Source organism: Muntiacus reevesi, chromosome 4 (genome assembly GCF_963930625.1).
Source record: "Muntiacus reevesi chromosome 4, mMunRee1.1, whole genome shotgun sequence".
Classification (NCBI taxonomy): Eukaryota; Metazoa; Chordata; class Mammalia; order Artiodactyla; family Cervidae; genus Muntiacus; species Muntiacus reevesi.
Window position 1 is genome coordinate 169,424,355 of NC_089252.1, and position 25,085 is coordinate 169,449,439.

Below are 25,085 nucleotides of genomic sequence, written 5' to 3' on the forward strand. Positions count from 1 at the left end.
AGAATCCCAGGGACAGAGGAGCCTGGTGGGCTGCCGTCTATGGGGTCTCACAGAGTCAGACACGACTGATGCAACTTAGCAGCAGCAAAACAGGAAATACTTCTAAAATCTGTACAGAAACACAAGAAACAGTAGCCAAAACAATCTTGAGAAAGAAGAACAGAGCTAAAGTTATCATGCTGCCTGATTTCAAACTATACTACAGAAGCTATACTAATCTGAACAGTAATGGTACTGGCACAAAAATAGACACACAGATTAATGGGACAGAATAGAGCCCAGAAATGAACCCACACTCACATGGGCAACTGACCTGTGACAAAGGAAGCAAGAATATACGCTGAGGAAAAGACAGTCTCAGTGCAACAAATGGTACTGGGGAAACTGAACAACTACATACAAAAAAAAAATCAACCTGGGCTATTTTCTCCCACAAGGCACAACAGTAAATTCAAAATGAATTAAAGACTTAAAAGTAAGACCTGAAACCACAAAACTTCTAGAAGAAAACACAGGCAGTAAACTCTTTGTCGTCACCCTCAGTAATTTTTGTTTTGATATGTTTCCTCAGGCAAGCAAAAGAACAGCAAAAATAAACAAAAGGGACATTAAAACTAAAAAGCCTTTGCATAACAAAGGAAACCATCAACAACATGAAAAGGTCACCTACTAAATGGGAGAAGATATATGCAAACAATATCTGATAAGGGGTTACTTAAAAAAATATACAAAAACTCATACAACTCAACATCAAAAAACAAACAACCTGATTTAAAAATGGGCAGAGGATCTGAATAGAAATTTTTCCAGAGAAGACATACACATCACACAAGGGCATACTTCACAGGTTTCATAATCAAGTATTAAAATAATCACATATAATAAAAACAAATCACTATCACAAAAACAAAACACAAGTAAGAACAAGTATATTGTAGAAAATTTTAAATGGACAATTTATTTGCTTTATTTACCAACTGGTAAATAAAGATCCAAAGCTACAAAGATACAATGTTTGCCTTTGCGTTTAAGGCAATTTCACTTCTCACCACAGTTACTTTTTCTGATGTTAGAATCAGCATCTTCTGTGTCTCCTTGTATTTAATTGATCGTTTATGTTTGTCCACTTACGAACCATACTTTCTTCATGACCACTGACGCTCTATAGTATAAAATATCATTGTCTTCATATATTTGAGTAGTATCGATCCCGGTTTTGAAAGTCTCTATGAGCATATCTTGCATAGGTCTTGTTATGAGGGATCCTTCCAAAAGGTTCATGGTCATTGAAACAAGACTCAAAAACTTCATCAACAGCTTTCTGAGCTACTTCTTTGCTAATGTTCCTAACAGCCAGGATAGAACGAATGGCTCTGTCTCGAACACAAGTCTAAGGAGCAAGAAAGTATAGAGCGTTAATCTTATATGAGAATTTACTCATGAAATAGTAACACTTCACATAATGTCTGAACCACGGTCAAAATTAATTTTCTTTCATGTTATTTTATTAATTTCTATCAGTCCAAAAAATAAAGATTAAATTATGGAGCATGCTTAGTTCAATCTAAAATTACTGAGGTATAAGAAAGATCTCTTCCTCTCCTCCCTTCTTATCTTTCCCAATGATGATAAGTTCTAGGCAATATCTGCTAAACAGTAACTCCCAATTTGAAAAATCATTAAAAAAGTTTATAAATAAGGTTCTGGTTGAATTTTTTAACTTGAATAAATCTGAAATATACTGCTGTGCCTCTCTCTCTCAATTTTTCACAGCTGACCATTGCTGGATAACTGAAACTGCTCTCTGAATCGCTGATGCCCAGGTACGTCACAAATTGGCCTGGCAGCCTCTTCCCATAGAGAAGCTCTGATCAGCCTCTCTCCTCAGTGTGGACAGAGAGCCCCTTGGTTGCCGTGGGAAGAAATGCTCACATCCTTCACCAGTCCGTCAGTTCTAAATTTCTTCTCCCCATGTCCATCTGTGGGTGACCTTAAAAGCTTTCCAGCAGGATTGGTCTTGCCTATAGTTTTCATTTTGTTTTTGTTCACAAAATCTCTCAGCTCAGTCCTTCATAATGAAGTCTGTGCCAATCCAAAGCATCGCTGTCACATCACACAGCCTTGAAAGGTGCACGAATACACACTGCACTAAGCTGAAGTCTCTGTTCTGACACGTATTACTTTTTTGTCTCAAGAACAATGATAGTTTGAAAATAGAAGTCCAGGACTGTTAGAATAGAAGTAAGACAGGTTGTGATTTCATTTCCATTCATTATCTACCCCCATCCAAAATGACCCCATGCGAGATATCATAGCTCTTTTCACTGTGAAAATCTCCCAGTCACAGAGCTTGCCCATAATTATAAGACATAACTGAATTCCCTCTATTGGCTTAAGTGATATACATGTTGTATTCTCTTCAAATAATAGTTCTTTCACATGTCAAATACTAAATGTACTTCTCATTTCTCTATTCATTATTTCCACTCATAGCACTCTTGACAGTTAAGTGATTTCATACGTTAGTTTTTACCTGATGGTGTTGTTTTAATCCAAAATGCAACCTGAATATTTCATTTAAAAGTGAGCAGTCTCCACTAAGGTTAGCAGCTCGAACCTATCACAAGACAGAAGGCAGACAAAAAGAAAGTAAGCACTCGCGCTCTATACCTTTATATCAACTGATTTTTTTTTAATTATAAAAGAACATAAAATTGGCATATTTTTCTGAGGACAGAGTATCTGTAAGATTTTTTTTAACTCTATTGGCTTAAGAAGTTCTTAAGTTAAGAAAAAGAGCAGAGGGCGTCCCTGGTGGCTGAGTGCTAAAGAATCTGCTGCCAATACAGGAGACATGGGTTCGATCCCTTGTCTAAGAAGATCCCACGAGCCATGGAGCAGCTAATCCCACGCGCCACAATTACTGAACCTGTGCTCTAGAGCCCAGAAACCGCACCCACCAAGCCCTTGTGCCATGACTACTGAGGCCCATGATCTGCAACAAGAGAAGCCACCGCAATGAGAAGCCGGTGCGCCACAAGCGGAGTGTAGCCCCTGCTGGCTGCAGCGAGAGAAAAGACGGCATGGCAACGAAGATCCAGTGCAACCAATAAATAAACAAATAAAGAACTACCCAATTCAGAAAAGCATTAAAAAAAAAAAGACCAGACATCTATGAGCTACACTAATAATAAAACGCCAAATATACTGAGGGGAATCACCGATTCAAAAGGGATTTTCAAAATGTTCCTCTGGAACCTTAATGACAGAACTAATTTCTGTTCGAACCAAAAGTCAGAGTTGGACTTCTGAGTTAAAGATTATGCTCTCTACAGTCTTTACAGATACTCTGTTCTCACTTCTAGAAATGACCAAAAGGACTTCAAAAAAGCACTCTTCCAAAGACCTACAGACTGATTTTCAGTGTGAGCATAAAACAGAACACATTGGTACCTAAGACACTCGGGCACACAAACCTCCCAGGCCTCCCGGCCCAAACCACCGACGCGCTCTCAGACCTTCCCTTAAACCCGTGTAAGTTCATGACCTTCCTCCAAGGCCTCAGCTGGCCTATGAAAAATTAGTGGGTACAAGAATCAAGAACATTCCAAAGTGTTCATGCTACGAACATGAAGCCTGAAGGTAGTAATATCTTCTAATCTGCTGTATCTTTACGGTAAGAAGAGCTTCGTGTGTGTGCTGTCGTGTCCGACTCTTTGCAGCCCCATGGACTGTAGTCTGCCAGGCTCCTCTGTCCATGGAAGTTTCCAGGCAAGAATACTGGAGTGGGTTGCCATTTCCTACTCTGAAAAGCAGCTTTAATATGTGAAATAGTTGTGGAACTACCCACATTCTATAGCCAGCCTGGCCACAATTTTGCTCATTCACTGCAATCAAATGGCCCACTTCTTTTTACTCCTATAATAACATAGCTTCATTCCTCTGAGGAGCTCAAAGCACTTAACACAGTTTAACTAGCTAACAGGCATTAATTCTTGTAACACTCCAGAGAGAGAGAAATATTCAAAAGCTCAGGTTTCGGTCTTTTTTCCAAATCATATGAGTTATAATCAGACGCAGTGAGGCTGCTTATTAATTTCAAGGGAAAGAGAAAATAATCTAAGTTATGAAATATAAGCTTGAAATTTATATTAGTTTTTTTTTTTAGCTTCTCAGCACATTGCACTCTTCAATTAATGAAACGCAAGTATGAAATACAAATGTCTTTCTAGGAGCATATATATGTGTATTTCTGAAAGCAACCCAGTCAACATAGGAAGATAATAATATCTTCCTATGTTGTATTTTTCATCCTGCTGATGGGGTTCTCAAGGCAAGAATACTGAAGTGGTTTGCCATTCCCTTCTCCAGTGGACCATGTTTTATCAGAACTCTCCACCATGACCCACCGGCCTTGGGTGGCCTAACATGGCATGGCTCATGGTTTCATTGAGTTAGACAAGGCTGTGGTCCATGTGGTCAGTTTGATTAGTTTTCTGTGACTGTGGTTTTCATTCTGTCTGCCCTCTGATGGAGAAGGATAAGAGGCTTATGGAAGCTTCCAGATGGGAGAGACTGACTGAGGGGGATACTGCGTCTTGTTCTGATGGGCGGGGTCATGCTCAGTAAATCTTTAATCTACTTTTCTGTTTGATGGGTGGGGCTGTGCTCCCTCCCTCTTGTTTGACCTGAGACCAAAACTATGGTGGAGGTAATGAAGGTAATGGAGACCTCCTTGAAAAGGTCCCACGGACGCACTGCCGCGCTCAGCGCCCCTGACCTTATACCAGGCCACCGCCAACCACACCTCCGCCGGAGCCTCCTGGACACTCACGGGCAAGTCTGGGTCAGTCTCTTGTGGGTCACTGCTCCTTTCTGCTGGGTCCTGGTGCACTAGGTTCTGTTTGTGCCTCCAAGATCTGTTCCCCAGTCCTGTGTAAGTCCTGGCAGCTCTGTGGTGCGGTTAATGGAGACCTCCTCCAAGAGGACTTACGCCAAACCCAGGTCTGCCTCACCCAGGGCCCCTGCCCCAGCGGCAGGCCGCTGCTGACCTGTACCTCCACAGGACACACTCAAACGTTTAATATCATCTTAAATGATCTGTATAGCTACTAGCAGTCTGCAGATGACAGAAAGGAAATGTCTGAAAGCTCAGAGACTGGCGCCAGGCCCCTCACCCACAACATGCATTCTGAGATAACACTGGCACGAGGTGCGTTCCCCCGGCTATAAAACGATTGACACGAATCTTAAAGAAAGGCAGATTTCCGAGCAAAGACGTTCAAACACTCGGGGCAGGTCTGGCTCAGTTTCTGTGGGTCACCTGGTGCACACGGCTTCGTTTGAGCCCTGCGCGTGTCTCTGGCAGGTATGGGCTTTGATTTTGCCCCTCCTGCCGTCTAGCAGGGGCTTCTCCTTTGCCCTTGGACACGGGGTATGTTCTTTTGGTGGGCATTCTCCTGTCGACAGTTGTTCAGCAGCGAGTTGCAATTTTGGAATTCTCACAGAAGATGAGTGCACGTCCTTCTACTCTGCCATCAAAGACAGGCAGAGATAGGACACCAAAAGATGAACTCCCCAGGTCGGCAGGTGCCCACATGCTACTGGAGAACAGTGGAGAAACAACTCCAGAAAGAATGAAGGGATGGAGCCAAAGAAAAACAACACGCAGTTGTGGATGGGATTGGTGATGGAAGTAAAATCTAATGCTGTAAAGAGCAATACTGCATAGGAACCTGGAATGTTAGGTCTATGAATCAAGGTAAATTGGAAGTGGTCAAACAGGAGATGGCAAGGGTGAACATCAACATTTTACCAATGAGTGAACTAAAATGGACTGGAAGGGGTGAACTTAACTCAGATGACCATTATATCTACTACACTGGGCAAGAATCCCTTAGAAGAAATGGAGTAGTCTTTACAGTCAACAAAAGAGTCCGAAATGCAGTACTTGGGTGCAATCTCAAAAATGACAGAATGATCTCTGTTCGTGTCCAAGGCAAACCATTCAATACCACAGTAATCCAAGTCTATGCCCCAACCAGTAATGCCAAAGAACCTGAAGTTGAACGGTTCTATGAAGACCTACAAGACCTTCTAGAACTAACACCCAAAAAAATGTCCTTTTCATTATGGGGGACTGGAACGCAAAAGTAGGAAGTCAGAGATACCTGGAGTAACAGGCAAATTTGGCCTTGGAGTACAGAATGAAGCAGGGAAAAGGCTAACAGAGTTTTGCCAAGAGAACGCACTGGTCATAGCAAACACCCTCTTCCAACAACACAAGAGAAGATTCTACACACGGACATCACCAGATGGTCAATACCGAAATCAGATTGATTATATTCTTTGCAGCCAAAGATGGAGAAGCTCTATACCGTCAGCGAAAACAAGACCAGGAGCTGACTATGGCTCAGATCATGAGCTCCTTATTGCCAAATTAAGACTAAAATTGAAGAAAGCAGGAAAAACCACTAGACCATTCACATATGACCTAAATCAAATCCCTATACAGTGGGAGTGACAAATAGATTCAAGGGATTGGATCTGATAGACAGACAGCCTGAAGAACTTCGGATGGAGGTTTGTGACATTGTACAGGAGGCAGTGATCAAGACCATCCCCAAGAAAAAGAAATGCAAAAAGGCAAAATGGTTGTCTGAGGAGGCCTTACATATAGCTGAGAAAAGAAGAGAAGCTAAAGGCAAAGGAGAAAAGGAAAGATATAACCATTTCAATGCAGACTTCCAAAGAATAGCAAGGAGAGATAAGAAACCCTTCCTCAGCGATCAATGCAAAGAAACAGAGGAAAATAATAGAATGGGAAAGACTAGAGATCTCTTCAAGAAAATTAGAGATACCAAGGGAACATTTCATGCAAAGATGGGCTCAATAAAGGACAGAAATGGTATGAACCTAACAGAAGCAGATTTAAGAAGTGGCAAGAATACACAGAAGAACTATACAAAAAAGATCTTCATGACCCAGATAACCATGATGGTGTGATCACTCACCTAGAGCCAGATATCCTGAAATGCCAAGTCAAGTGGGCCTTAGGAAGCATCACTACAAACAAAGCTAGTGGATGTGATGGAATACCAGTTGAGCTATTTCAAATCCTGAAAGATGATGCTGTGAAAGTGCTGGACTCAATATGCCAGCAAATTTGGAAAACTCAGCAGTGGCCACAGGAATGGAAAAGGTCCATTTTCATTCCAATCCCAAAGAAAGGCAATCCCAAAGAATGCTCAAACTACCACACAATTGCAGTCATCTCACACACTAGCAAAGTAATGCTCAAAATCCTCCAAGCCAGGCTTCAAAAGTACATGAACCCTGAACTTCCAGATGTTCAAGCTGGATTCAGAAAAGGCAGAGGAACCAGAGATCAAATTGCAAATATCCACTGGATTATAGAAAAAGCAAGAGAGTTCCAGAAAAACATCTATTTCTGCTTTACTGACTGTGCCAAAGCCTTTGACTGTGTGTATCACAACAAACTGTGGAAAATTCTGAAAGAGATGGGAATACCAGACCACCTGACCTGCCTCTTGAGAAACCTGTATGCAGGTCAGGAAGCAACAGTTAGAACTGGACATGGAACAACAGACTGGTTCCAAATAGGAAAAGGAGTACATCAAGGCTGTATATTGTCACCCTGCTTATTTAACTTATATGCAGAGTACATCATGCAAAATGCTGGGCTGGATGAAGCACAACCTGGAATCAAGATTGCTGAGAGAAATATCAATAACCTCAGACATGCAGATGACACCACCCTTATGGCAAAAAGTGAAGAAGAACTAAAGAGCCTCTTGAAAGTGAAAGAGGAGAGTGAAAAAGTTGGCTTAGAATTCAACATTCAGAAAACTAAGATCATGGCATCAGGTCCCATCACTTCATGGCAAATAGATGGGGCAACAATGGAAACAGTGACAGACTTTATTTTTGGGGCCCCCAAAATCACTGCAGATGGTAACTGTAGCCATAAAATTAAAAGACGCTTGCTCCTTGGAAGAAAAGCTATGACTAACCTAGACAGCATATTAAAAAGCAGAGACATAACTTTTGCCAACAAGGGTCCATCTAGTCAAAACCATGGTTTTTCCAACAGTCATGTATGGATGTGAGAGTTGGACTATAAACAAAGCGGAGTGTCAAAGAATTGATGCTTTTGAACTGTGGTGTTGGAGAAGACTCTTGAGAGTCCCTTGGACTGCAAGGAGATCCAACCAGTCTATCATGAAGGAGATCAGTCCTGAATATTTGTTCAAAGTACTGATGCTGAACCTGAAACTCCAATACTTTGGCCACCTGATGCGAAAAACTGACTCACTGGGAAAGACCCTGATGCTGGGAAAGATTGAAGCTGGGAAGAGAATGGGATGACAGAGGAGGAGACGGTTGGATGGCATCACCAACTCGATGACATGAGTTTGAGTAAGCTCCCGTAGTTGGTAATGGACAGGGAAACCTGGCATGCTGCAGTCCATGGGGTCACAAAGAATCAGACACAACTGAGTGACTGAACTAACGTTGTATTTTTGAAATGAACTGTTTTATTCCAGGGAAAGCTAGCAACTTTACCTGTGGAAGGCAGCACAGCAAACCCATCAAGAACCTTGATTGTAATCTTGCCTCTGCCACTTACTAACTATGGTGTCTAAACAATTGCCTCACGTTTCACATAAATAAAATGGGAATAACAGTATCTACACCTCAAGGGATTTTGTGAAGATTAAATAAGAATCCACAAACAGAACAGTGTTAGGCACACAGCCCTCAGTAAATGTTTATATAAATTTTATGATATAGGAACTGTTTATTCCACAGGAAAAACCATTTTTTATATTATAATTAGTCATAGTCATATGATAGTCAAATCAGTATTATTAGGCTTTAAAGGTCATATTTAAGACAAAAATTGTATTCAATAGTTAGAAATCAAAGACTAACATGGAATTATGACAAGAAAACAAGGATGTTTAAATAAATCATACTTGAATAAAATGTTCAAACACACAATGTCAGGCTTGGGGGGGAAGAATCTTCTACAACAGAACTTACCTCAGAGCAGGCCAAGTGTCGGACGTTGGTGAACCAGTTGACGTGAGCGCGGCAGTGATCGAAGGCGTGAATGAGCTCGTGGGTGACCACTCTGTTCATGTGGGCCTGGTTACGGATGTTGTTCTGGCACAGAACAATCTAAGAGGCGCCAGAGGGAGAGAAGTTCAGTCACGTCCAGGAGCGACTCTCCTTGCGTAAGCGTCCACCTTCACCCTCCCCGAGGGGGCGCAGTGATGGGAGGCCTCACCTCCTCTCCTCCACGGAGCCCACACCCTCCCCACCATCGAGGCCCAGCCTTCTCCATACACGCCAGCGAGCCTTCCCAGGGGCTCCCCGCTCCTTGGACGCAGAGCACTTCGTTTAAGGGCCTTTACTCACGGACCACCCTCGCGGGGTGGACTGCACCTGCCTGTCTTGGACGCCACCGTCTCAACAGTATTTAAGCGTGGAGCTTGCAATGAAGCAGCGATTCAAGTTCCAGCCCCACGCCTGCCTAAGTCAGTGGCCTTGGGCAAGTTTCCTAAGCTTTCTGTGCCTCAGTTTCCTCAACTATTAAAAGGAGATGACTTACATTACCTACCTCATAGAACTGTGAGAATTAAATGAGAATATATGTAAAAGGCTTCTTATCAAGTTTCTGAATGAGCAATGAATCGACAATGCATGACCACACTGTCCCATTCTATTAGAATTGCCAGGAAAAGTCCTTAAGACCTTCAGAAAGAAGAGCAAAAAGCCAACAGCACACTGAACGGGAGGACCCTACGAGAATAACAAAGACACGAGGGGTCCTAAAGATAATAGTTTCTACTTCCTCCGTACTTACTAAGTGCCAGACACTGGGACATGTCCCAGGTATTTTATATACATTCATTCAACATTCATTTATTCAACTAATATTTATCAAGACCTATTTACAGGCTACAAATGGAGATAGAAATTAATCAAATATTTACCAAAACGTCTGAGCACATGCAGTAACAGTTGCTATGAGTTCGCACAATGATCTGCAGAGTTGGGAAATGGTTCTCTGTAGAAGGAATGTTAAAACTGGGATCTAATGGATGGATGAACAGGAGTTAAATTTGAGGAGCGGGGAAGGGAGCGTTCCAGAGAGAGAATAATACATGCAAAGGGTAGGGCGAGGGTTGAAGGACAGGAATGTCTGAGAAGGTGAAGGCAGGCCTTTAGGACTGAAGCACAAAGTTGGAGGTGGTAGGCATGAGGTAGGGCTGGTGAGGTCATCAGGGCCAAGTCACGCTTTATGCCGACAGCAGTGGGAAGTCCCTGAAAGGGAACAGTGAAACGGGGGTGGGTTATTTTGCTTTCATCCTTTTGACCACAGTTGGAAAAACAGGCATAAGATGATCCAAACTGGATGCAGAGAGACTAACCAAATGAGAATAAAGTATTCTAGGCAAGAGATAATAGTGCCCGAGCCAGGGTGGTGGGAGCCTAAAAGGTATTTAGGAAGTAGACTGCGCAAAATTTGGTGCTGGATAGAAAATGAGAAGGGCATCAGAGGGATCAAGGATGATCCCTAAAGTTCTAGCTTGCATAACAGGATGGATGGTGGTACCATTCACTGAGATATCCAAAACTAAAAGACCAGGTTGGGTGGAGATGGAGGGTGGCAAAAATTATCAACTTGAATTTGGACACGTCAGGTCTGAGATGCCTTTAAAACTCCCAAGTGTAGATGTGCAGTGAACACTTGGCTCTGGATGTGGAATTCAAGACAGAGTTCTGATCTAGCAAAACAAATCAGATCGCCTCGGCAGAGTGCTGCAAAGGAAGGAAGGGGCTGTAACACTCTAGATTAAGGGACTTCAACATTTAAGGGCTGGTTCAGGAAGCTGAGCTACCAAAGGAGCAAGCTGCATACCAGAAACCACGGCCAGAAAGTGGCATTAGCTGCTCAAGTCAAGGGAATGCGTGAGATATGAGCCAGCAATCCTCTCCAGCCAGAAACCCTACGGTAACCCCTGCCTGTGTGTGCTTCAGGAGAGGAGGTGAAGAATTCACAGCAGCATTGCTTATAATAATAACACTGGAAATGACATTAGAGGGATAAACTCCAATACAAATGTCCAATGGAATAATATACACAACAGTGCATATTATACACAACAGTGAATAATATACACAACAGGGATGCATACAAGACAAGAACCTCACAATGTCGTACAAAAGAACTAAATTACAGAGGACTACATCCGGCATAATTTCATAAAATGACAGAGTATTACCTATGACCCCAAGTATATATAAAGCTTAAAAACAGGCAACAAAGGACTTTCCTGGTGGCCCAGTGGCTAAGACTTCACGCTCCCAGTGCCGGGTTCCGGGGTTCGATCCCTGGTCAGGGAGCTAGATCCCACATTCCACAACCAAAGGTTTTACACGCCATAACTAAAGATTCCGCATTTTGCAATGAAGATGAAAGAAAGATCTCACTTACCACAACTAAGACCTGGTGCAGCCAAATAAATAAATTTTTTTAAAACTTTTTTAAAGGCAGGCAACTATATAGCACATTTTTTGACTGTATACATAGATGTTAAAACCATTCAGGCAAGCAGGGAATGATTATTACGAAAGTCAAAAATTAGGAAGGGGGGCTATGATCCAAGAAGGGGCACACAAGCTTCTAAAGTCCCAGCAGGGTTTTGTTTCTCAAATCTGTGTGGTAGTTATACAGATGTTCATTTTATTATTATGACTGAACACATACATATAGATTTGTTATTCTTCTGCATGAATGAGATACTTCACAACAAAAATTTTAATTAAAAAGAAAAGAGTTCCCAACTGTGTATAACACTGCTGAGAAATAAGATGAAGATTCAAAATGTGCACTCTATTTAACCCCAAAAGGGAATGAACTCACCAGGACCCACCTGGAGAGCTATAGGTGTCACAGTTCTCAATTTACAAATGAGGAATGGATAAGAAAACTGTGATACATATACACAATGGAATATTACTAGCCATTAGAAAGAATGCATTTGAATCAGTTCTAAAGAGGTGGATGAAACTGGAGTCTATTATACAGAGTGAAGTAAGTCAGAAAGAAAAATACCAATACAGTCTACTGATGCATATATATGGAATTTAGAAAGATGGTAACAATGACCCTACATGCGAGACAGCAAAAGAGACACAGATGTAAAGAACAGTCTTTTGGACTCTGTGGGAGAAGGCGAGGGTGGGATGATTTGAAAGAATAGCATTGAAACATGTATATTATCATCTATGAAACAGATCGCCAGCCCAGGTTCGATGCATGAGGCAGGGTGCTCATGGCTGCTGCACTGGGATGACCCTGAGGGATTGGGATGGGGAGGAAGGGGGGAGGGGGGTTCAGGATGGGGAACACATGTGCACCCATGGCTGATTCATGTCAGTGTATGGCAAAAACCACTACAATATTGTAATCAGTCTCCAATTAAAAGAAATTAATTTTTTTTAATTTACAAATGAGGAAACTGAGAATAAAATGAATAACTTGCCCAAGCCCCACAGCTAATAAGCAGGGGAATAAGGATTTGAACTCAAAGTCTGTCTGACTCCAAAACTCAGACACCTCACCCCTCTGCTATGTTGCTCTTTTCCATGATTTCCCTGAAACAGCTATAAATAACCAAAATACACATAACATCCCCTAGCAAGAAACAATTAAATGTACTTAAATGTGTGTTATATATTCATGATGGAATCAGTGATGTCCAACACTTAAATCTACCCTCATCATATGACATATCCATCTACCACCTCGAGAGAGAAACCCGCTCTGTCAGAAACCCGCTCTGTCAGAAACCCGCACTGACTTAAAACTAACATGTGTTGGCTTGAGTGTACTTTACAAGAGAAATCTCATTTAATTCTCATAACCGTTCTGTGAGATAAATACAATCGTTACCCATATTTTACAGATGAGAAAACTCGCTCCCCTCATCAAAAATTCTCAAAGATGCATCACTTCCCACTGTGTAAAGATGAAACTCTTTATCCTGACATTCAAAGCCTCCCACATACAGCAGCTGTACTATACAACATCCCCCTGGGAACCACACCCGCCTCCAGGAGTTTAACCTGCCTCAAGTCCTGTCATGGTCTGCATTCGCGGCTTGTCTCCCCTGTGAGATGTTAGGACCTTAAGGGTCAGAATCACGACTAACGCATTTTTTTTAATCCCACACAAAGTCTACCCAGCAGAATGCCTGGCACGTGGAAGGCACTCAGCAAACACGAGGAGAACTGCAGGAAAGAAAACGACTTGGTAAAACGCCTACCTGGGACACTGCAGCGTCAAAACCTCCACTGACATTTCCGTTACAGTCTTCACAAGCAAAGTGTCTGTCTTTGTTAACAGCACTGGAAGGCAAGAACGGATTAAAGAGATAACGTCCAGAAGCAGCGTCCACGGGGCGCAGCCCTGGGCCAGGAGACCCGGATCACCCCTATCTGCACCACGGCCACCCAGGACACCTCGGGAGAGCAAGCGAACACCTCCAGCATTTAGTCCTCTCGTCTGCAGAGTAGGGCAACTGTCTGCAAAATCCATCCCAGTTCAAATGCTACCCGTGAGTCCATAAGGCACTGGCTCGACTAATGAAGGAAATACACTGGAGTTTCTGCCCTTGGGCCAGAATGTTAAGAAGGGGAGCTCAGAAGTCACTTTTTCTGATCCCCTCAACGTTGAACGACACCTGGAAGGCTACCGCATGCATAACAAACTGAGACTTCTCCTCCATGAAGGGTAATGCTGAGACTGGCATCGTGGAAAAAGCAGGTTTGGTAAGTAGTTACGAGAAAGATGTTAGGTATTGTCTTTACTAAACACCTGAGGTGAATGGTGGAGCCAGAGACGTGGAGTTAGGGCAGAAGAGGTCCGGAGAGAAGAAGGCCTGCCTGGAGAGAATGCAGCCAGCCACCACCTACCACGTGGAGAGGGCTCTGCGGCCCGAGTGAAAACCTGAAGAGGGTCCAGCTTGTGGGGGCGGGGGAGGAAGGGGGGCCTGTTTTCAGCAGTCAGAATATGGAGGCGCGCTTGAAAAAGATTTACTTACCAGCCTGAATGCTTCATGGCATCAAGCAGAAGTTTGACATATGGATCTAGAAAGACATTGATTCAATTACATATGGTAATTGGAAAAAAAGAAAAAGCAGCAATTAAATTATCCAAATATTATAAAAGAAGATATTATAAAAGAAAAAATACGTCTCAAATCTTAGTGAAATAATACTAATATCTAATTTTAAGTAATACTAATTAGCAAAAATTTTAAGTAATACTAATATCTTAAAATTGATTAAAAAATGAATACAAAAAGATAAGCTTAAATTAACACTGACAGAAATACCAAAATGTGTACCACCAAACATCTTAGATAATACCAAATATGTTTCTCAATTAAATGATCAAACACAATATGTTAAAATAGGTACCAAAAGCCTGAGGGAATGTACGTGAACAAGACAAACCAGCATGACTGTGGTCATAGCCGCAGAGCACCAGACCAGAGGAAGGCAGTGCGCGGCCCCCTGAGGTCGGCCTCATCTGTACACAGCATCCCATTCCGAGTACCACTCCCTAAACAGGACCCGCCGGCCGAGGCTGTTCCCCAGGGGGAGCTGACTGCAACGGTGCAGGGCTACGTCCCACGGGAAGCAAGAAAGGGATCTGTAGACTTGGAAAGGAGAAAGAAGCCAACCGCAGGCCAACAGGCACAGGCAGAGATGTCCAACATCTCTAGTTATTGAGGAAATGCAAATCAAAACGACACTGAGACATCACCCCACACGGTCAGAATGGCTACCATCAACAGAGCCACGAACAGCAAAGGTGGAGAGGGTGTGGGGGAAAGGGAACCCTCCCGCACTGTTGACGGGAGTGTAAACTGCTACAGCCGCTACGGAGAACAGTACAGACGCTCCTTAAAAAACTAAAAACAGAGCTACCACTGACCCTGCAACCCCACTCCAGGGCACACGTCTGGAGAAAACCATGCTCCGAACGGATACATGCAGCCCAGCGTTCACCGCAGCACTGTTCCCAAGAGCCAAGACGTGGAAGCAACCTAAACGCCCACTGACAGGGGAATGGGTAGAGATGTGGTCCACACACACAGCGGAATATTCCTCGGCCGCGAAAAAGAATGAAATGATGCCGTTTGCAGCGACACAGATGGACCAAGACAGTGTCACACTGAGCGAAGTGAGTCAGAGAAGGAGAACCATCACATGACATCCCTTACATGTGGAATCTAAAAGGAAACGATCAAACGAACTTAAACAGAGACCCACGGACAGAAAACAAAGTCACGGTTGCCGGGCAGAGTGGGGGTGTGGGGAGGGATAGTTGGGCACTCTGGGAAGGTCATGTACACACAACCATATTTAAAATGGAGAGCCGACAAAAACCTCCTGTATAGCACATGGAACTCTGCTCACTGCTACTTGCCAGCTTGGATGGGAGGGGAGTTCGGAGGAGAACGGATACGTGTATGTGGACGGCTGAGTCCCTGTGCCGTCCACCATAAGTTATCACAACATTGCTCAGCGGCTATACCTCAATACAAAATAAAAAGTTTAAAGTTAAAAAAAAAAAGATGTAACTAAGGCCCCAATAATTTCTAGTATCTGAAGAGGTGTCGTGTGGGCATAGATTCTGCCAACATTTCTTCAGAGAGCAGAACAAGGACCAAAGGGCAGAAGTTACATGGGGCACATTTCAACTCAGCACGAGAAAGGGTTTTTCCAACAATTACAGCAGTCGATACAAAAGCCTGGTAGCCTCAAAGGGCTTCAGAGAGAACATGTTCCAACAGAGCTCGAAAACACTCTGGCCAAATGATGGCACAGAGGTTTCTGGTCAGTGATGGGAGTGAAAAGGCCGAGACAACTCCGGAGCCCCCCGCCACCACTTCTAAGAATCTATGAGCCTGTTAAAATTACAGGAAAATATAAGGAACCCAGGTGCCTCTAACATCAACTTTTCAGAGATGTCCTGTCTGAGAATATAAATGCACAGCAAATTACATGACATAAGCAAAAAAAAGAAAGAAGAAGAAGATATTAAGGTTTTCAAATGCTGAAAGCAAAAACAGGTGAGTAAAAGTATTGTTGGATGAGAAAGTTAAGTACTGGTTACTGCTTTTCTAACCTGACTCCTCTAAAAGAGTGTTAACAGTAAAGCAATTATTATTAATAAACACTACTTAGTGTATATCAAGTATCAGGCACCATACTAAATGCATTATTACTGAAGCAACTGAGAGTTTTACAGAGCTGAAATGGGTTCAAAAGTCTAGTGTCCTCTCTAAAAAAAAAAAAAAAAATGCTGGGAGCACATTGGTTTGGTTCTTCAAAGAAGGACCTGCAGTATTTAGAATGGATGTGCTTTGGAGAAAAATAAAACAAATATCTCCCTTGAGGCCTGATCTCTTTCATCACATCCGTCCCAGGGACAGGATTTTAAAGCTGCAGGCTGATGCTTTAATAGACTAACAGGTTCTCCAGCAGCTTACCCCTTGGAAGGCTGAAGCGGGTTAATTGCTACTGGGACTCAAGTTCAGCACCTGGCCCTTCTCACTTCCTATCTCAACTCTTCCTCCACTTTTCGGCTCTTCCACTGTGAGAACAGCTACAGCTTCTTTATTCATCTCCTGACACACTGGCATTGTACACTGATAAAACCTATTCCTCACAACAACCCTAACAGAGGTACTTTCACCCCTTCCCAACTCCCTTTTCCTTTCCCTGATAAAGACAGACAGGATCAGAGAGTTAAAGCACTCTTCCATATGTAACAAGGAAAGGGATCAAAATTTAAACCCATGTCTAAATCTGCAGCCCATGTCCTTTCCACTGCATTCCACTTTGGAACATTTTCAAGGCAAGGTCCCAACTACTCTCTGTATTTGCCCAAAGCAGAATCTAGGAGGTATTTGATACATATTTGCAAAGTAAATACAATGTCATCATTCCCCTCTACTCCCTTTTCCCCTCCCCTGATTCCCTGAGATGCAGGTAATCTCAAGAAGGATGGAAAACTCACTGAGTGGTTGACTTTTGAACTGTCACTGGCCAGCTATGAAACAGTAATCTTATTTGGGGACAAACAAGTTTGTCTTTGATTCTCTTAATGTATCTAAAGTAAACTTGGGAAGTCTAGGGCGTTGTAAAAAAGTTAAGAAATCTCTAGTGCAATGTCCCTGGATTTAGAAACTGGCCAGCAGACGGTGTCCCTATGTAACCCGCATCAATGGTTCTTAACCTTTTCAGGGTCATGGGCATGTCAGAACATCATGGGGCTATGAACTCTCTCCCCAGAAAGATGCCCTTAGGAGCATACAAACAGGAGTTTCGCAGTCCGTGTCAGAAGTTTCCACACTCTGAAGCCCATCCGTGTATGAAGGTTAACAACCCTTTTCAACAAAGAGCAGGACTGCAGAACTGTCTTTGCACTGCCAGCAGCAGTGAACAGGGCGGGGCACAACCCTTAAAGGAGGACAGAGCTGTTGTGGACATGACATACAATGGTTAGAAAAAGTCAGGCCCAAGACGGCAGAAGATCCAACTTTCAGTAGATCTTGAGCCTTATTATACGCTCATTTTAATTTATCAGCATGCTAAATGACACATCGCACAGCAGTTCCGAAGCTAACCACAAAAGGCCAAACAGTGGGCTCTGGCCCAAACCCTGGAAATCCACACCCCCGTCTCCAAAGGAGCTGGAATAATCCTCCCACTCATTAGCCTATGAAACTACCCAGCCCATAAAAACCAACCAGCCCATATACCCGGGCCACCCTCACCGCCTGAGACAGACCGCCTCCTGTCTATGGCACGTGGATCTCCCAGGGCCTCCCACCTTCTGACAGCCCACACTGTATGCAGTTTGTGTCTCTCTCAATAAATCTACTTCTTACCTATCATTTTGCCTCCTGCTCAATTCCTACTGCAGTGAGACATAAAGAACCTGAACTTCCCTGAGACCAGGTGTGCGATTTCAATTAAAAGACAGCAGGTTCCGGTCCCAGCCTGCAGGGTTCAAGTCCCAATCTGAGTTTTAGCTGCGCTCAAATCCCATCTGAGTGCGCGATTTCAGCAAGTATGCTTTAACTAACGTAGCTCCTTAAAACTCGGCTTCAACGGGACTCTCCAGTCCCCATATAACTGCACAGTTTACCTACGAAATGAGAGGATCTGTCAGAAGGTGGCGGAAAGGGCTAACTCCTAACCCGACTCCTCATTCACGCCTCAGGCAAAAGTCGTCCTGAAGGGGGTCTCAGCGCCTTCCCTGACCGAAACTGAGGCTCAGCACCCCACGATGCCGAACCTGCCCTCACTCTGCCCTTGGGGCCAGAACCGGCCCCCGCCACACCTGGGCCGAACCGGAGCGCCCTAGCGGAGGGGTGCGGAGGCCCCTGCCCGCCCGCCGGACTCGGACCCCAGCCCGCAGGCGCCCGGCCCCGGGTCACGGCTCCTACTTGTCGCCAACGTCTTCAAGAGCATAAGCTGGCACTTCTGCTCGTTGGTGAAGAAGCTGGAGAGGAACCCCTGCGGTGGCTTCTGCTGAGCCAGCCGCTCGGAGAAGACTTGGCACCCGCCGTGCTGCTGCGGCAGCGGCTCCGCGGCCTCGGGGCCCGGCTCGCGCTCATCCGGAGCTTCTGCCATGCCGCCCACGGACCTCGCCGCGGCTTCTTCCTCCCGCTTCGGGCGGCGGAGGGTGAGAGGGGGAAAGGTAACCTCCCTCCCACCGCCCAGGCCCTCCCTCTGCCAGGCCGGACCCGCGCCAGCCCGGCCGCCGTCGCTGGGCGGGGCCAAGGACGTTCAGTCGCCGGGGTCTGCAACCCCGGACACTGACCGAGTGCGGGGCTAGAAGCGCGGGCAAGGGCGACGGCAACGGGGCGGGGCGGCGAGTGCTGGGCGGGGCGACGGCAACGGGGCGGGGCGGCGAGTGCTGGGCGGGGCGACGGCAACGGGGCGGGGCGGCGGGGAGGGGCGGGGCGACGGCTGCTGGGCGGGGCTAGAGGGGAGGGGAGGGGCGCCGGCTGCTGGGCGGGGCCAGGGGCGGGGCGGTGGCTGCGGGGCGGGGCGGCGGCTGCTGGGCGGGGCTAGGGGCGGGGCCAGGGGCCCGCGGGCTGAGCAGACCTGTACCCCCGCAGAATGCAGCCCGCCCCCTGGGGGCTTCGCCGCTGCGCCTCCGCCTGCTTGTACGGTGTACACAAGCCTTGCTCCGCAGCCCCGCTTCCTCGGGCACACCCCTTCCTTACCTCCTGACCAGTGCTGGCCATTAAATACTCTCCTCCCCCTGAAGGTTTTTGCCACCTTCCCACTCCCGGCTCTGCCCACCAGCAGGCTGACTGCAGTCCCTGGTCCACCTCTCTCTTGAAGCCCCAAGCCATACTGAAAGCAGTGTTTCCCGGAAACGTTTGAAAACTGCAATTATAACGATTGGTCGCGCTAAAATCCTCAAAATATAAGACCAGACTCCTTTTGCATCTTGCCTCATCTAGGCCCATTCGCCCACCCTATTTTTTTGCCACCAAAAATTGCCGGGAGCAGCTGGGGTGCGCCCAAACCATGACAAGGCCACGGGACAAGAGAGGAATCTGCAAGGCAGCTCCTCCTCACCTGGGGCTGCCCCGGAGGCCCAATATGTCCCTTCGGGAGCCGCCGGGACGAGAGAGGAACCTGCAAGGCAGCTCTTCCCCTAGAGATTGTCCCGGGGGCCCGGTATGTCTCTTTCCTCCTTCTGTCTTACTGTTGTTGGGCTTTCTATTAATTTTTGGAAATACAATATATAGTAATAAGGCCTCGCTGGAAAAGTCCAAGCCTTTTTCGAAATGCTCATGATTGCTCTGGCTCTGGACACGACCATAAACATCAAGTCAGAAAAGAAAAGGCCACAGGTATAGTTTGGCTGCTTGCTTAACAAATTATAATGTTCTAGAATAGAAAAGAGTAGAGGCATTTAGGTTTAGAAGTAGATATACTGCTTTAGTTTACTTGCTCCTTTGTTGAAAGGGTTTTCACTATTGCTATTTCCTTGCTGCTATTTGTTCATTGTTTCCCTTTCTTTAAACATCATGGAAGATTATGGGTATTTTTGTAGAGTTAGGAAATGGGGTACATAGGATTTCAATAGAAGATTTATATTAACCAGTCTCACTGCCATTATCTATTAATAGAGGTGTTTTGCTGCTTTAGAGGTGTTTTCGCTGTTTAATCATTGTAAATTGAGATTTTGTGGTTTCAGGTAAAGAAAAATATCAGGTTTTTCTCATGGTACTAGTCTCAGAAATGTCAAACATGTTACTGTGACCCTTCCCATGGATTGTTTGATTACCCAAAGAATTCATACTATATCTGGAATCTATGGAACATCGTTTTTTTGTTAGAGTGAAAGTGTTAGGCCACTGAGGCAAGAAGACTGTGTACGGGACATTTAGGAATAAACTGTAATCGGGAAAGTTCCAGATGAGTGCAGAGGGGAAAAGCATGGGAAAGAAAACTATTGACAGAAGCACAAAACCAATATCTGATGTAATATGTGGTGACTTAAGGGAGAGGCAACGTTCATTCTATAAAAACTGAGCTGTCCTAAAAATTCTACGCAACTTTCTGTGTGTCTGTCTGTCTGTCTGCTTCCTCGCCGACACCACTCATCCCTTGGGTATTCCTGGTCCTGCCGGGGCTGGACCTCGGCAAAAAATAACTCTAATTGATGAAATAAATTCATATTTTATGACAAGAATAATTTAAACTTAAATTTTTTCTCTGCCAGATCGGGCCTCTTCCCTTCCCCTTAGAGTGTATTGTGCAACTGCATTAACCAGAGCTTATAGTTCTTCTCAATCTTGTATAGTGTCAGGATGACCCACTACTTCATAACTCCTTGAGACATAACCTTCCTTCTGTCAATAATTCATTTGATGTATAACCCTTTATCTCAAAAACACGTAACAGAGCTGGGACCTCTAAGGGGTGGGGCAGTCCTCAGAGAGCTTTCTGAAAGACTGCCTCCCAGGTCATAATCCTCAGATTGTCTCAAATAAAATTTTCCATTCCTTTCTTAAATCAACTATTAATTTTTTCATCAACATAACAAAACACAACATTTTAACTTATACCTCCAAGTCTTAACTCATAATTCCATCCTTAAGCCATCATCCTCTGTCCTTGGAAAAGGAAATGGCAATCTACTCCAGTATTCTTGCCTGGAAAACCCTGTGGACACCGTCTGGTGGGCTACAGTCCATGGGGTCGCAAAGAGTCGGACACAGCTGAGCACGCACACACACACACCTTCAGTCCTTAAATTCCAGGTCCTGATCAAATCTACCTAATCCACAGGGCATTCCCAGATACCTTAATCAAAACTAATCTCTCCTGATCTCCCAAAGTACAAAGTACTTTGTACCTATTATGGGTTCATCAATACCTGACAGGTTTTAACTAACTTGTGTTTCTCTTTTTCCACTAAATTTACTCAGTTCAGCTCAACATTTATTCAGCACCTTCTGTGACGTGCTAGGCATGGCAGCAGAAACATAAGAGAATTTTTGAGGTTGAGAGGAGCATGTGATTTATGTAAGAAAGGTATCTAAATCATAAAGATTCAAGAGATGCTGAGGAATATGAACAGTACCTATGTGTCAAAGGTGCTCAATCAATAACTAAATTGATTGAGATGCTCAGATTACATTTGAAATATAAAATTATGAATACCTCCTATGTACATAGACTGCTAAGGCTATAAGAAAAAAGCTACTTTTTATTAAGCTGAGATACGTTACTTCTAATCCCTACCACAACCTTGCAAAATAAATATTATTATCAGTATATTTTGCAGATAAAGAAAGTGGGCTCAACAAAACTGAATAATTTATCCAGGACCACACAGCTAGCTCTAACAGAGTTAGGGAACTAAAAGATACAAATACGGAAAACTAGACCATTATGTTTTTGTTGCTCAGTTACCCAGTTGTGTCAGACTCTCTGCAAACACATGAATTGCAACAGGCCAGGCCTCCTAGTCCCTCACATCTGTCAGAGTTTGCCCAAGTTCACAGACTTTGCATCAGTGATGCCATCCAGTCATCTCATCCTCTGATGCCCTCTTTTCCTTCTGCCCTCAATCTTTCCCAGCATCATGGTCTTTTCCAATGAGTCAGCTGTTCATATCAGGTGACCAAAATACTGGAGCTTCAGCTTCAGCATCAGTCCTTCCAGTAAGTATTCAGGATTGATTTCCTTTAAGATTGACTGGTTTGAACTCCTTTCTGTCCAAGAGACTCTCAGGAGTCTTCTCCAGCAACATAGTTCAATTCCTTGGCATTCTGCCTTCTTTGGAGAATCGATGGCAACCCACTCCAGTACTCTTGCCTGGAAAATCCCATTGATGGAGGAGCCTAGTAGGCTGCAGTCCATGGGGTCCCGAAGAGTCGGACACAACTGAGCGACTTCACTTTCACTTTTCACTTTCATGCATTGAAGAAGGAAATGGCAACCCACTCCAATGTTCCTGCCTGGAGAATCCCAGGATAGCGGAGCCTGGTGAGCTGCCGTCTATGGGGTCGCACAAAGTCAGACACGACTGAAGTGACTTAGCAGCAGCAGCTGCCTTCTTTACAGTTCAGCTCTCACAACTGTATGTGACCACTGGGAAGACTATAGCTTCAACTATATGGATCTTTGTCAGCAGAGTGATGTCTCTACTTTTCAATACACTGTCTAGGTTTATCATAGCTTTCCTGCCAAGAAGCATCGTCTTCTGATTTCATGGCTGCAGTCACCATCCAAGTGATTTTAGAGCCTAAGAAGAGAAAATCTGTCATTGCTTCCACCTTTTCCTCTTCCATTTGCCTTGAAGTAATGGGGGCAGATGCCATGATCTTAGTTTTTTTTAATATTTAGTTTTAAGCTGGCTTTTTCACTCTGGAAGAGGGAATGGCAAACCACCCCAGTATGCTTGCTGTGAGAACCTAGACTATTATAAGTTAATGTGATTAGTCTGGAATTCTCAGGGAAGGCTAGATAGAGAAGATGGGGCCTGAAATGGACTATAAAATGTGAACTTTTGAAATGCTATTCAACTACATGAATAAGCAAAGAAATACAAATTAAAAGGTGTCATTCACCCCACTATATTACCAAACATTTTTTTGATGCTCATTGCTGAAGACAACAGAGAGAAAACTAGAAAACTGTATACCAAAATATGATCAGTAGTTGTCTACATATCAGAATATTTTTATTACATTCATCCAGATTTTCCTAAGGTTCTACAGTAAGTATGTATTACTCTTAAAATCAGAAAGATAAACTTTTAAAAATTGAGTAGGCTTTGGATGCCATATGTGTAATTTCATCCATTTATACTATAAAGACATGAGTGGAAGGGGAAGGCATTTGAAAGAGATGGGGAAGTGCAAAAACAAATTACTAAGTTAAAAAGAGAAAAATAATTACTGCAGAGAAATGAGAACTTAGGCAAAGATTTAGCTGTAAGGATTTTCATTTCTCCATTGCAGTACTAATTAAGAACAGAAAGAAGGGGTTTCCGTGGTGGCCCAGAGGGAAAGAATCCTCCTTGAAGTGCAGGGGACCTGCTCTCAAGGGACCTGGGTTTGATCCCTGGTCAGAGAACTAAGATCCTACATGCCTTGGAGCAAGCAGTGAGCCTGAGCGCGGCAACGACTGAAGCTGGCATACTCTGGAGCCTGTGCCACAACTAGAGAGCCTCCATGCCACAGCTAAGACCCAACACAGCCAAGCAAATAAAAGTTTTTTTAAAAAAGGACAGAAACTGTTTTAACAAAAAATACAATGGAAAACATACAACCATGTTGGTTTTTAAATGAAATATGCTTATAAAAGCTTTTTAAATTACAAAATAGCATGTACAATGTAATTAGAGCCTGAAACATTATATGCAGAGAGAGGGTCTGGAAGACTGCTCCTAAGTGTTTCCTGTGGTTGTTTACCGGTGAATGTTTAACCAAGCAGGACCCTATAGGGCCTTTCCAGGACAGACACCCCCCCCCCCCCAACCTTCTCCCATAACCTCTGCTGTAGCTCCTCTCTGAAATACCAAGATAATAGTATCTGATACATACTTCCTGAATTACAGATACTAAAACCACCACCAAATGGGAGAAACTATCTGACGATCATGAGCCCCCAGACCCAATAGACACCTTAGGACAGACACTGTTAAATGCCCTATTATCTCAACATCAACCAGAGAATCCTGCAGGAGCTGATCAGTACCCTGCAACCAGCCTCCCTCGCCGGCTTCTATAAATCCTTTACTTTGGGCTTCCCCGGTGGTCCAGTGCTAAAGAATCTGTCTTCCACTGCAAGAGCCACAGGTTCAGTCCCGGGAAGATCCCACACGCAGGGGAGCAACTAAGCCCTCCAGCTGCAACTACTGAAGCCCTCACGCCTAGAGCCTATGCCCCACACCGAGAGAACAGCACCGGTCCACTGACACTAGAGAAAGCCCCAGAGCAGCAACAAAGACCCGCCACCGCCAAAAGAATAAGATAATAAATCTAAAGAAATAAATCCTGGGCTGAAATCCTTCGGGGAATCTGGGGTGTTTGAGCCCCAGCTCCCTTCTCCTTGCTGGGCCCGGCAAGACACTTCTCTGCCTCAAACTTCCACATTTGGGGTTGGGCTCACTGTGAAGAGGAAATTTGGCGGTTTGGTTTCGTTTGCGCCTGTGTGTGCTTGCCTTCATTTTCTAAGGCAAAAATAGTTGTTTTATAGGAAGTTGTGTAAAGCTGCTTAAAATAACACAGCAACAAATGAAGTTCCACATACTTTAAAGCGCTTTCTAGCTTTTTTTGCAACTAAAAATTCACTCATCGAGAGCCACCAAAAATTCGGTGAAATTGGCCTTTCCTTACCGACCCGTTTCGAAGGCAGAGAAAGAACAAAAGTCTCCACCACCCACTGCAGGAATATAACACACCCGGGCCCAGAAACCCCACACCGCTAAG

General features: G+C 44.3%; 1 protein-coding gene across 2 annotated transcripts; it reads right to left on the reverse strand.

The window, feature by feature from the left end:
- Window positions 1-930: 930 nt before the first annotated feature.
- On the reverse strand, window positions 931-25,085 carry ATP23 (ATP23 metallopeptidase and ATP synthase assembly factor homolog). 2 transcript variants are annotated; one of them, XM_065934739.1, is made up of 6 exons: window positions 24,993-25,085; window positions 14,139-14,184; window positions 13,362-13,443; window positions 9,067-9,204; window positions 2,534-2,617; window positions 931-1,390 (listed from the first exon to the last, which is right to left on the reverse strand). In XM_065934739.1, the coding sequence occupies exons 2-6, from the start codon at window positions 14,153-14,155 to the stop codon at window positions 1,187-1,189; spliced, it is 525 nt and encodes a 174-aa protein (XP_065790811.1). In that variant the 5' UTR covers window positions 14,156-14,184; window positions 24,993-25,085; the 3' UTR covers window positions 931-1,186. The 2 variants fall into 2 exon arrangements, with proteins under 2 accessions (XP_065790811.1, XP_065790812.1); XM_065934740.1 differs by lacking the exon at window positions 24,993-25,085 and adding an exon at window positions 18,564-18,978.

What these genes read in the sequence shown, in the direction of transcription:
- ATP23 (XM_065934740.1), bottom strand. Translation starts at nt 18,750, where the DNA reads ATGGCAGAAGCTCCGGATGAGCGCGAGCCGGGCCCCGAGGCCGCGGAG. An exon ending in GCCATGAAGCATTCAGGCTG is followed by an intron (nt 13,444 to 14,138) that starts GTAAGTAAATCT and finishes CTTGCCTTCCAG; the next exon opens with TGCTGTTAACAAAGACAGAC. An exon ending in GACACTTGGCCTGCTCTGAG is followed by an intron (nt 2,618 to 9,066) that starts GTAAGTTCTGTT and finishes GTCTTGTGATAG; the next exon opens with GTTCGAGCTGCTAACCTTAG.